We start from the raw sequence: 12,962 nt of genomic DNA, 5'->3' as shown, positions 1-12,962 counted from the left end.
ACTTGAATATTGAAGGATGCGGGGGGACACAGGTTACAAAAGAAGGCACAGCAACAACCCAGAGGTTGTGCAGGCATTCCTGCCTTGCATCAGTCCTGCCAGCTGCTCCGGCTTCAGTCACTTGGCTTTTTACCACTCTATTAAAAGTATGCTTTTGTCTCCTCTGTCCTTTCACTTGTGATTCCCAGATGACAGATGCCTTGGTCATCTTTTCTTGTGCTTACCTGCCATCTACACATCTTTTGATATGCAAAAAGGTAGTGTCAAAAAGTCAGGCAGTATTCACACAACCCGGTAAGTCACAGGAACAAGAAGCCAATAGGGACACAGTCAGGACAACGTGGGCAATACATGCAGCAGTGACTAACCATGATTCCTCACACACCCAGGGAGGAGAGGTCCAAATTGCCAACCTTGACACTCTACATGGGAAGGAGCACAACTCTGCTCCATAAGCATGGCACAAAGGGGCTCCCTCCTAAGAACGCAGGGTGCAGGGGAAGAACAGCCTCACAGTGGAGAATCATCCTCAGCACAGCAGTCAGTTGACCTACGTCAACATCAACCAACAGTCATATTCCTAGTGTGCTGGCGAGATGCCAGTAGCCCTTCACCTCTGCAGTCCTCTTCCCAGCCAAGTTCAACCATGACAAACCCTCTAGGTTTCTGAGAATCAAACACCTGCTTAGCACTTCTCAGAACCATCAAGGTTACCAGAAACAAGAGTCTGAGAAATCCACACAACCAAGACACAGTAGATGTTACAGGACACACTGGATGGGATCTTGGGACAGAAAATGGACTGGGGAAAAACTCATGAAGTCTGAATAAAGCCTAGCTTTAGTTAATTAAAAGAAAGTATGCACTATTTTGTAAGTTACACATAGACACACATTCACAGCAGCAAAATGGGAAGAGGATTATATACATCAAAGACGTTCACTGGAGTAATGCCTCTACAGCAAAACCTGGCCACCTCCGGTCCACGCACAGGAGACTAGGTTGACAAGCATCCTTGACTCCATTCTCCTGCTGCCCAGAATAACACAAATAACCGACTTTTCATGAACCGTTTTCGATTCCATTAATTATCCCTCAAGCCCAACACAGACCTCCTTTTCCCCTTGCACACGTCCTCCTAACCACTGAGGATACCCTACACCGCTTCAATCTGAAGCGCCCCAGAGAACGCGCCGCCACAGCCGGGCACCGGGCCCAGGTTACAGTGAGGGTCCGGGTTCTCTGGGAGTCTGGCTCCCCCTCACAGGCCCACAACAGCAGGACAGCCAGCGCCTCTCTCCTCCTGATCAGACCGGCACCCTCTCTGCTCACGCTCAATCCCTCAGCTCGCGGCCAAGCCCCTTTAAAGCCATGGCCCAGAGCCTCCGGCACCCAAAGTCCACCAAAGGTTTCCTGCGTCTGCAGCCACGGTTCCTTTGCCCCTGTCCTCTCCACGTGCGAGGTCACCTCCCTGACCCCCACCGTGGGAAGTTTCCCTCGTGCTTCCGAATCTCACCCAGCTGTCCTCTTCGTGACGGCCCCGTGTCCGGCGCCCCGCCCGGGACCTGACCCTTCCCAAGGCCCCCGGCAAAGCTGCTGGTGAGCTCAGGACCCGGCGAGCCGCCGCCTCCGGGCCGCGCGTCTGCCGCGGCGCTCCGCCGGCGGCTGCGACCAGGCTGGCCGCGCTGGGGACCGCCACGGAGGACGCCGCGGGCAGCAGGACCCCACCGGAGAGCGGTCCCGGAGCCGCCGCGCAGAGACCCGACCCGGCCCGCCGGGCTGCCCACTGTCCCGCCAGGCTGCCCACTGCCCCGCCGCCTCACCACGAGCGGAGCGCCCCCCGCTAGGCCGCGCGCGGACGCGGACGCCTGGACTAGTCTCAGCAGCCTCAAGGCCATCGCTGCGCGCTGGACTCAGGCTCAAGGACCAGGCTCAAGGACCGAAGGGACGCGGTCGCATAGGGGTCCTCTCCTGAGGCCGGCGCGCCGCAGTGACGTCACAACAGGGGTGCCCGCGGCGCCTGTCAGAACTTCTGCATAAGGCGGAAGGGGCGGGGCCCGGGCGAAAGGGGCGGGGCCCGGGCGAAAGGTGTGCTGGGAAGTCTGGCGGGCTCTCTGCCGAGGCCGGGGCTCGCTGCCGGTTTCGGCAGGGGTAGAGCTGTGGAGGAGTGTGGCACCTCGCTGCCCGGGTTCTACCTGAGCACTAGGGAGAAGGGCCATGCCCTGCGACCCTGGCCCGGGTGCGCAGGGTCCTGCCAGATCTACACTCAAGTCCAAAGGGGGAAAAAAGACGTGAAATGCACACATATTGGAAAATAAGTAAAAAAAACTGTCTTCGTTTGTAGAGGACACGATTGTTTACACAGAAAACCCAAAGGAATCTGTAAAAGACCTCCCAGAGCTAATAGGTGAGTTCGGTAAGGGTGTAAGATAAACACAAAATCACACAGCACGCATAGCATTCTGTAAACCACGGAAATGAAAGTTGGAATACTATTTACAATTTCTCCAAATAAAATGTAATGCACGGGCCTGCTTGCTGAGAAGTATAAAACATCGGTGAAAGACTCAGAGAAAACCTCAGACTGCACTTCTCTAAATGGTCGCAAGACCACAGGCATTGTCCGTGCTTTCCACATCTATGTGTAGGTTATATGGGATTACCATCCTGACATCGGCAAGGTTTTCTATAGGCATAGACAAACTTACAAAATTTATGTGGACGTATAAAGGCCTTGCCACAATAATTTGGGGGAAAAGGTGAAGTCAGAGTAATCGGTGGCCCAGTGTTAAGGTTTACCATATAACCACATCCATCAAGAACATGTATTGATAGAGGCCGCCTGCTCATAGACACATGGATCAATGAAAGAGCACAGCAACTAGAAATAAATCACATGTATTCTCAACCAACATTTGACAACAGTGCAAATGAAGTTCAATGAAAGGTGGCCACGGGGAAATGTACCTGGATGTGAACTTCACTCCTAAAACCAACAAAAGCCAACTACCAGACTTCTGGGGAAAGAGAGGGTAGCGGTTTCGAAAGATTTCCTAGATTTGACATCAAAAATGTGATTTGTAAAGGGAAACATTGGACCTCATCAAAATAAAAAATTCCTGCTGAGAGATGCTCTTTGGAGGATGAGAAGACAAGGTACAGACAGGAAGAAAGCGCTGCAGACACACCTGACCAAGGACCTGGATCTGGAGTGCGTAAAGAGCGCCCCAAGCAACATGAAGAAATGAGCAGTCCAGTTAGAACACCTGGAAGGACGTGAACAGGCACTGCACCATAGAGGATATTCGGACGGCAGATAAGCACAGGAAGACGTCCTCAGCCTCAGTGGTGGTGGGAGAAATGTAAGCTGAATCCACAAGGAGATATTAGTACAAATGTAGCACATGCCAAAATAAAAACAAAGCATCAGATGCTGGGAAGATGCAGAAAAGATGATTCATCCCCACAGGCCTCGTGACAATGGGAAATGGGGTAGCTGCTCTGGTGAAGAATATGCAAGTTTCCTTTAATCTGAACGGATTTACCACACAAGTCAGCATTTACCCCAGAGAAATGAAAATGTAGGTTCTCTGAGAAATATGCAGCCATGTTCCCAGCACTTCCCCACCAGCAGTGGAAAACCAGAGCCACTCCCTTGTCCTTCAGCTATGAGGGTCAGCACCCTGTGGCAGGCCACACTATGGGATGCTGCTCGGCAGAAAAAAACGGATGACAAATTCAAATTCATGCAGCTGAATGGGTGAAGTGACAACAGGCCAGTCTCAAGGGCCGGGAGCATGGTTCCTTCTGCATCACATCCTTGAAATAACAACATGTGGAGGAGAACAAATCATGGTGGCCAGAGGCTAGAAGGGGGCCGTCTACAGAGCCATAGTGTGCGACAGATGCTGGTGATGGAGACGCTGCATCTCGGTTACAATGATGTCCATGAAGTGACCTGTGCAGGTGGTAAAATTGCACTCACACTTGTGCACACAGGAGTGCGTGTGTGACTGGTGGCACCTGGACAAGCCCGGCAGGCTGTACCATGGTCCATGTCCTGGGACTGGCAGCACTTGTACCACATCCTGCAAGACAATGCCGTTTGGGGAGATCTGGTAATGGGCAGGGCGCATCCGGTGTGGTTCTTTTCAACTTCCTGTAAATATATCATTATGTCCAAAAGAAAGCTTTAAAACATGTATTATATGTTCCAGCATAAAATAATATAAATTTTTAAATTTAAAGGTACTATTTTAAAATATTCAAATTCCAGAATGACCTGAAAGAGCCCTATACTGAAAAACTACAAAGTAACATTGAGAAACTGAAGAAGCTGTGCACGAAGAGAGGGATGTGCCTTCGTAGGTGGAAGGTCTTGATACTGTAATGATGATGCTCATCTCTAGATTGATTTTTAGATTCAACATAATCCCAGTAAAATCCCAGCAAGTTTTTCTTTTGTTGACAGTGATGAGCAGATTCTAAAATATATATCCACCTCTTTGGGAGGAGCTAAGAACGACCAAGGCAATCTTGATCAAAAGAACGTGGGTGGAGAGCATGCTGAGGGACACAAAAGTCAATGGCAGAACTACAGAAATGGCCACAGGGGGCACAGGTGCTGCAGCGGACAGCACTAGCAGTGGTCCAGGAGAGAGGCCAAGCACCGTGATCCATAGACATGCACTCTGGGTTTACTGACAGGGTATAGTGCAGAGGGAAAGGAGTGTGGGAGCAGGTCAGTGTCACTCCAAGAGCAACGAGTGGGTCATCTCAGCCCATAAAGGAAAATCATTCAAACATGAAAAACAAGACAAAAAGCCTTCTAGAATGAAGCAGGAGACTATCTTCATGCCCGAGGGGGGGGAGGGCAAACGTGTCTTAAATACTATAAAGGGGGATCCAGACACTGGACATGGAGTAACAGAACCTCTCTTCATTAGAGGCACCGTTGGAGGACACAAATGCGAGCCCACCAACAGGGATTTCTGCACAAATGCAGCCACTAGAGGCCTGGAACCCAGAGCATGTGGCCCCGTGTGTGAAAGAAACCCATGTGAAAGTAGGCAGAAGACATGAAGAGGCATAGACAGTGTTATGGGTACCGCCTAGGTTGTATCCAAAAGGACTGTAAGCCACTAGGTGCTACACAGATGCTCAATGGCACTTGTCACTGGGGAAAGGCAAATTCAAGTCGAAGTGAGATACCATCACCACCCCAGAAGAATAGCTAAATTGAAAAATACATGTACTACTAAGTGTTGGCAGGGATATGGAGCTACTAGAATTCTCCAGCACCCCTAATGGACGCCACTTTGGTATACCACTTTGGAAAACAGTTTTGCAGTTTCTGCTAAACCTGACCATATGTATACTTCACATGGCAGCAATCATAGATACAGCCTGTATGACTAGGTCTCTCCTAGGTAGTTTGTGTAGTTTGCAAAACTGCGTGGATGTAAACCAGAATGCTCCCAGCAGCACTCTCCATAATAGGCAGTACCCATAACACTGCCCATCAACAGTAAAATGCATGCATGCCTTGTGACGCCTTGTGATGATTAGACAGCAGTGTGGTACATGGATTCTCACTAAGGGCAGGACGTCAAGGACTCACACAGGTGTCATGGTGAACCGAGAAGCTGGATATAAGTGCGAATGCTTTGTGGTCCCACTCATAAAAACTTCAAAACACCCAAACTAGCATCTGGCACTAGAAGTCAGGGCAGTGGTTCTCTTGGGGCAGGGACAATGACTACAGGGCAGGAAGCATCTAATTCTTGGTCCCTTGGGAGCTGGTTGCCAGAGTGTGGCCCTGTTCTGAACACACACCAAGAAGAAGGCTCTTTATGGTGAATAGGTGAGTAGGTTTGTCAAATTTCATTGATGATTTAAAGAGCATTAGTCCATATGAAACACGTTTTGTCATCACAGTTCAGCTTCTAGGCAACATGACTATCCTGCTGTAGACCCCGACCCCGGCCCAGGGCCTTCCGCAGGGCCTCCTTGAACTCCTTGTTCCTCAGGCAGTAGATCAAGGGGTTTATCATGGGCGTCAGGACCGTGTACACAGCAGAGATGAGCTTGTTGGAGCTCCGGGAGTCGATGGCCTGGGGACGGACGTACATGAAGATCATGGCCGTGTAGAAGATGGTGACCACGGTGAGGTGGGAGGCACAGGTGGAGAAGGCCCTCCAACGGCCCGTGGCTGAGGGGATGCGCAGGACGGCCAGCGAGATGTGCCCGTAGGAGAAGATGGTGGCCAGGAGTGGGAACACCAGGATGAGGAAGGCCAGGACGAAGTCCACCAGCTCTGCAGTGGAGAAGTCTGTGCAGGCCAGCTTGAGGATGGGCGAGATGTCACAGAAGAAGTGGTTCAGGACGTTGGAGCCACAGAAGGTGGCGCTGGAGATGAAGTAGACCTTGATCACAGAGATGGTGAAGCCACTGGCAAAGGAGAAGGCCACCAGCTGGACACACAGTCCCGTGGTCATGATGACTTGGTAGCGCAGTGGGTGGCAGATGGCCACGTAGCGGTCATAGGCCATGGAGGCCAGGAGCACACACTCGGTGCACACCAGGGAGCTGAAGAAGTAGAGCTGAGTCATGCACCCCACGAAGGAGATGTGCTTCCGCTGCAGGAGGAAGCCGTCCAGCATCTTGGGGATGATGTCAGACACGTACCAGATCTCCAGGAAAGACAAGGAGCCCAGAAAGAAGTACATGGGCCTGTGGAGGGAGGCGCTGCTCCAGACGGTGAGGATGATGGCCAGGTTCTCCACCAGGACAAAGAGGTAGGTGAGCAGGAAGAGGAGGAAGAGCACGTACTGCAGCCTGGGGGCCGTGGGGAAGCCCAGCAGGATGAAGGTGCCCACCTTGGTGGCGTTCTCACCCCTCATCCTCTCCACCTGCAAAAGAGCAAGAGGAAGCACGGCAGGTGGAAGGGCAGCAGAAGGGGACAGAACCAGGCCTGGGGGTGAGCCTCAGCCCAGGACGGGACTCTGGCCCTTGCCGGCAACAGGGCAGAGTGGTGACTCATTCGTCTCTCAGGTCTTCAACTAGGAAGTCCTGCCTGCTTGCGTCTGGATGTTGTAATTAAGTGGGCTGAGGGGGAGAGGCTGAGCTGCGGGTGTGCACACACACTCATCGGAGATCACACGCACCTTCACACACATGCTCACACACGTGTGCCCATACTCACGACCACATCCCTGCCTTTCTGGCCATAGACTAGAGTGGTGGCAAGAAGCAGCTCAGGTCAAACATGGGGAGATGGAGGCCAGAGCAGACCTGAGCAGGGCTGGGAGAAGCACTGTGGGAGGCCGGTGCTGGCAGGCCGAGACGTGCCCACCCGGCCACCACTGCAGTTCTGAAGGGCAGGCAGTGGTAGGCACAGGGAGGGATGGTGCACAGCTGCCCCAGGCAGACCCAGGAGGGAGGACCCATGTCCCATTGCATCAAGAGCATGCTGTGAGGTGAGGGCAGGTCGGGGTGGGGCTGCGGGGACAGTGCAACCAGGGCCAGTGGGGTGCAGCGATGCTGGCCCCTCCCAGCAGGACTGGCCCTGTTCTTGGCTCTTCTGGTTGGACGGGTGTGCTTTGACGTTAGCAAGCCTCTGCAAGCAGGCCACAGAGCTGGACCAAGACAGGGCAGAGTGGGTAGGGGTCCCTGGAAACAGGAGGGAGATCAGCAGAGCCAGGGAGGGGTTGAGGGGGAGAGGCTGTGGGATGCAGGACCACAGTGAGGTCCCTGTGAGCCAGAGGAAACAAGGGGCAGAGGAAGACCGGGAGAGGAGGACAGGAGAAGGCAGGGAGGGGAGAGGAACAGGAGCCTGGGGGCTGAAGTGGTGCAATCATACTTCTCGCGCTTAGGACTCAGTCAAGATGACCCGACATTACCCACGACTGTAACTCACTCACAAAAAATGCCAACAAGGCGAACACAGATAAGCCAATAAAGGGAAACGTCCAGAGAAACCCAAGGGCTGGGTGTGGCCACCTGCAAGTTGAAGTCACTTGCCTGGGGCCCCTGGAGGGGAAGCACACAGGGGCAGGGTTGGTGGGCAGGGGACTGGTCAGAGTCCAGGTAGCTGTGATAGACAGGGCAGGGTGCTGCAGGCAAGCACACCAGAGCTTGGAGACCCAAGAGCTGCGCCAATCCAAGGCCAGTCGGGTGGAACTCGAGGTCCAAGCGGCACAGACACAGAGGGAGGCCACACTGAGTGCCCACCCCACAGCTGGCAAGGTTCCCGCAGTTGGGGCAGCAGCCTCAGTACAGGGTCAGGCTTCCGGCTAACCAGGGCAGATCCCCAAAGTGATAGCTGCTGGAGAGCAGAGAAGGTTCCAGCAACATCAGGACTCAGCTCCCGGCTGAGCGACGGCAGCGCCCCAGGAGCACTATGATGTGAGAGCCCCCAGACTCTCAGGGTTGCTGGGCCTCTGTCTCCCTGCCCCAGCCACGTCCCTATATCCAACCGCAGTGTCCTTGTGAAAGAAAAGAACACATGGAGACAGGGGAGGGGCCAGTAGACAGCTGCCCTCTGGCTGAGGCAGGTGCAGAACTGCGTGCAAGGCAGAGCGTCACCCAGGCCCTTTGGTCAGCTCCCGGGTTGAGAGCTGACGTCCCTAGGGGCAGAGGCAGTGCAGCCACCAGGAAAGCATGGTTCTCCCTTAGGGTTAGGAGGGAGCAGGGCCCTGCCATCCCTCTGTTTTGAGCTTCCAGCATCCAAAACCTTGAGGACAGTTGCTGCCATCACAAGCCCCCAGGCGGTGGCCCCAGACACTGATGGGGGAGGAAGAGGTGAGAGGGGAGCAGCTGACAGTGCCAGGGACAGGAGAGGGTCCCTGGAGCCCACGGCCGGGTGTTTGGCCTTGGGGGTGGGAGCAAGCGCCTGCTGGGGGCCGATGGCACCTCTAGGGCTGGCTTGTAACTCTGGACTTCATGGGGCAGTTCTGCATAGAGGAGGAAATCTGAAAGGAAATCACCCAGGCTCTGGTTGGACTTGGGCCATGCCCACACTCCTGCCCTCAAGCAGGAGCACCCATGACAGGCACCACCCACCCCAGTGAGTTCCCTGTCACAAGGCCAGCATGCAGCTCAGTGTCAAGAGCAGCACATCCCAGCACATCCCACCGCCTCCTTTACAACAGTGATAATGACCGCCTGCCACTCAAGGAGCCCCAGGGTCTGATACTGAGTGCGGAGAGCAGGCTGCACCTGCCCTGATGACTCCACGGTGTGTGGAACAGCAGTCCTCAGGCTGTACCTGCCCTGAGTGACTCCATGGTGTGTAGGACAGCAGTCCTCAGCCTGCACCTGCCCTAGTGACTCCATGGGGTGTAGAACAGCAGTCCTCAGCCTGCACCTGCCCTAGTGACTCCATGGTGTGTGGAACAGCAGTCCTCAGGCTGTGCCTGCCCTGAGTGACTCCATGGTGTGTAGAACAGCGGTCCTCAGGCTGTGCCTGCCCTGGTGACTCCATGGTGTGTAGAACAGCGGTCCTCAGGCTGTGCCTGCCCTGGTGACTCCATGGTGTAGAACAGCAGTCCTCAGCTTGCACCTGTCCTGGTGACTCCATGGTGTGTGGAACAGCAGTCCTCAGGCTGTGCCTGCCCTGGTGACTCCATGGTGTGTAGAACAGCAGCTCTCAGGCTGTACCTGCCCTAGTGACTGCATGGTGTATAGAACAGCAGTCCTCAGCCTGCACCTGCCCTAGTGACTCCATGGTGTGTGGAACAGCAGTCCTCAGGCTGTGCCTGCCCTGAGTGACTCCATGGTGTGTAGAACAGCGGTCCTCAGGCTGTGCCTGCCCTGGTGACTCCATGGTGTGTAGAACAGCGGTCCTCAGGCTGTGCCTGCCCTGGTGACTCCATGGTGTAGAACAGCAGTCCTCAGCTTGCACCTGTCCTGGTGACTCCATGGTGTGTGGAACAGCAGTCCTCAGGCTGTGCCTGCCCTGGTGACTCCATGGTGTGTAGAACAGCAGCTCTCAGGCTGTACCTGCCCTAGTGACTGCATGGTGTATAGAACAGCAGTCCTCAGCCTGCACCTGCCCTAGTGACTCCATGGTGTGTGGAACAGCAGTCCTCAGGCTGTGCCTGCCCTGAGTGACTCCATGGTGTGTAGAACAGCGGTCCTCAGGCTGTGCCTGCCCTGGTGACTCCATGGTGTGTAGAACAGCGGTCCTCAGGCTGTGCCTGCCCTGGTGACTCCATGGTGTGTGGAACAGCAGTCCTCAGGCTGTGCCTGCCCTGGTGACTCCATGGTGTGTGGAACAGCAGTCCTCAGCCTGCACCTGTCCTGGTGACTCCATGGTGTGCGGAACAGCAGTCCTCAGCCTGCACCTGTCCTGGTGACTCCATGGTGTGCGGAACAGCAGTCCTCAGGCTGCACCTGTCCTGGTGACTCCATGGTGTGCGGAACAGCAGTCCTCAGGCTGCGCCTGCCCTGGTGACTCCATGGTGTGCGGAACAGCAGTCCTCAGGCTGCGCCTGCCCTGGTGACTCCATGGTGTGCGGAACAGCAGTCCTCAGGCTGCGCCTGCCCTAGTGACTCCATGGTGTGTAGAACAGCAGTCCTCAGGCTGTGCCTGCTCTAGTGACTCCATGGTGTGCAGAACAGCAGTCCTCAGGCTATGCCTGCCCTAGTGACTCCATGGTGTGTAGAACAGCAGTCCTCAGGCTGTGCCTGCTCTAGTGACTCCATGGTGTGCAGAACAGCAGTCCTCAGGCTATGCCTGCCCTAGTGACTCCATGGTGTGTGGAACAGCAGTCCTCAGGCTGCGCCTGCCCTAGTGACTCCATGGTGTGTAGGACAGCAGTCCTCAGGCTGCGCCTGCTCTAGTGACTCCATGGTGTGTAGAACAGCGGTCCTCAGGCTGTGCCTGCCCTGGTGACTCCATGGTGTGTGGAACAGCAGTCCTCAGGCTGTGCCTGCCCTGGTGACTCCATGGTGTGTAGAACAGCAGTCCTCAGGCTGTGCCTGCCCTGGTGACTCCATGGTGTAGAACAGCAGTCCTCAGGCTGTTCCTGCCCTGTGACTCCATGGTGTGTGGAACAGCAGTCCTCAGGCTGCACCTGCCCTGGTGACTCCATGGTGTGTAGGACAGCAGTCCTCAGGCTGTGCCTGCCCTGGTGACTCCATGGTGTGTAGAACAGCAGTCCTCAGGCTGTGCCTGCCCTGGTGACTCCATGGTGTGTAGAACAGCAGTCCTCAGGCTGCACCTGCCCTGGTGACTCCATGGTGTGTAGGACAGCAGTCCTCAGGCTGTGCCTGCCCTAGTGACTCCATGGTGTGTAGAACAGCAGTCCTCAGGCTATGCCTGCCCTAGTGACTCCATGGTGTGTGGAACAGCAGTCCTCAGGCTATGCCTGCCCTAGTGACTCCATGGTGTGTAGAACAGCAGTCCTCAGGCTGTGTCTGCCCTAGTGACTCCATGGTGTGTGGAACAGCAGTCCTCAGGCTATGCCTGCCCTAGTGACTCCATGGTGTGTGGAACAGCAGTCCTCAGGCTGTGCCTGCCCTGGTGACTCCATGGTGTGTAGGACAGCAGTCCTCAGGCTGTGCCTGCCCAGGTGACTCCATGGTGTGCAGAACAGCAGTCCTCAGGCTGCGCCTGCCCTAGTGACTCCATGGTGTGCAGAACAGCAGTCCTCAGGCTGTACCTGCCCTAGTGACTCCATGGTGTGTAGAACAGCAGTCCTCAAGCTGTGCCTGCTCTAGTGACTCCATGGTGTGTGGAACAGCAGTCCTCAGGCTATGCCTGCCCTAGTGACTCCATGGTGTGTAGAACAGCAGTCCTCAGGCTGTGCCTGCCCTAGTGACTCCATGGTGTGCAGAACAGCAGTCCTCAGGCTGTACCTGCCCTAGTGACTCCATGGTGTGTAGAACAGCAGTCCTCAAGCTGTGCCTGCTCTAGTGACTCCATGGTGTGTGGAACAGCAGTCCTCAGGCTATGCCTGCCCTAGTGACTCCATGGTGTGTAGAACAGCAGTCCTCAGGCTGTGTCTGCCCTAGTGACTCCATGGTGTGTGGAACAGCAGTCCTCAGGCTGTGCCTGCTCTAGTGACTCCATGGTGTGTAGAACAGCAGTCCTCAGGCTGCGCCTGCCCTGGTGACTCCATGGTGTGTAGAACAGCAGTCCTCAGGCTGCGCCTGCCCTGGTGACTCCATGGTGTGTGGAACAGCAGTCCTCAGGCTGCGCCTGCCCTAGTGACTCCATGGTGTGTAGAACAGCAGTCCTCAGGCTGTGCCTGCTCTAGTGACTCCATGGTGTGTAGGACAGCAGTCCTCAGGCTGTGCCTGCCCTAGTGACTCCATGGTGTGTAGAACAGCAGTCCTCAGGCTGTGCCTGCCCTGGTGACTCCATGGTGTGTGGAACAGCAGTCCTCAGGCTGCGCCTGCCCTAGTGACTCCATGGTGTGTAGAACAGCAGTCCTCAGGCTGTGCCTGCTCTAGTGACTCCATGGTGTGTAGGACAGCAGTCCTCAGGCTGCGCCTGCCCTAGTGACTCCATGGTGTGTAGAACAGCAGTCCTCAGGCTGTGCCTGCTCTAGTGACTCCATGGTGTGTAGGACAGCAGTCCTCAGGCTGCGCCTGCCCTAGTGACTCCATGGTGTGTAGAACAGCAGTCCTCAGGCTGTGCCTGCTCTAGTGACTCCATGGTGTGTAGGACAGCAGTCCTCAGGCTGTGCCTGCCCTAGTGACTCCATGGTGTGTAGAACAGCAGTCCTCAGGCTGTGCCTGCCCTGGTGACTCCATGGTGTGTAGGACAGCAGTCCTCAGGCTGTGCCTGCCCTAGTGACTCCATGGTGTGTAGAACAGCAGTCCTCAGGCTGTGCCTGCCCTAGTGACTCCATGGTGTGTAGAACAGCAGTCCTCAGGCTGCACCTGCCCTGGTGACTCCATGGTGTGTGGAACAGCAGTCCTCAGGCTGCGCCTGCCCTAGTGACTCCATGGTG

General features: G+C 55.3%; 2 protein-coding genes across 2 annotated transcripts in view; both read right to left on the bottom strand.

The window, feature by feature from the left end:
• Ndufa10 (NADH:ubiquinone oxidoreductase subunit A10) overlaps positions 1–1,982 on the bottom strand; it is a 40,079-nt gene extending 38,097 nt beyond the window's left edge. The window contains exon 1 of the mRNA XM_076865605.1: positions 1,824–1,982. Coding sequence (XP_076721720.1) covers positions 1,824–1,898 — 75 coding nt within the window. The 5' untranslated portion in view covers positions 1,899–1,982. The remainder of the gene's footprint in view (positions 1–1,823) is intronic.
• A 3,963-nt stretch (positions 1,983–5,945) lies between these two features.
• On the bottom strand, positions 5,946–6,902 carry LOC143407230 (olfactory receptor 6B2). Its single transcript, XM_076866386.2, has one exon. The coding sequence runs from the start codon at positions 6,900–6,902 to the stop codon at positions 5,946–5,948; it is 957 nt and encodes a 318-aa protein (XP_076722501.2).
• Positions 6,903–12,962: the final 6,060 nt, after the last annotated feature.

This window comes from Callospermophilus lateralis, chromosome 9 (genome assembly GCF_048772815.1).
Source record: "Callospermophilus lateralis isolate mCalLat2 chromosome 9, mCalLat2.hap1, whole genome shotgun sequence".
Classification (NCBI taxonomy): Eukaryota; Metazoa; Chordata; class Mammalia; order Rodentia; family Sciuridae; genus Callospermophilus; species Callospermophilus lateralis.
Note: the sequence above shows the minus strand (reverse complement) of the source record. Positions and strands in the feature narration are given on the sequence as shown.

Coding starts and splice junctions, on each gene's coding strand:
- LOC143407230 (XM_076866386.2), bottom strand. CDS start 6,902: ATGAGGGGTGAGAACGCCACCAAGGTGGGCACCTTCATCCTGCTGGGC.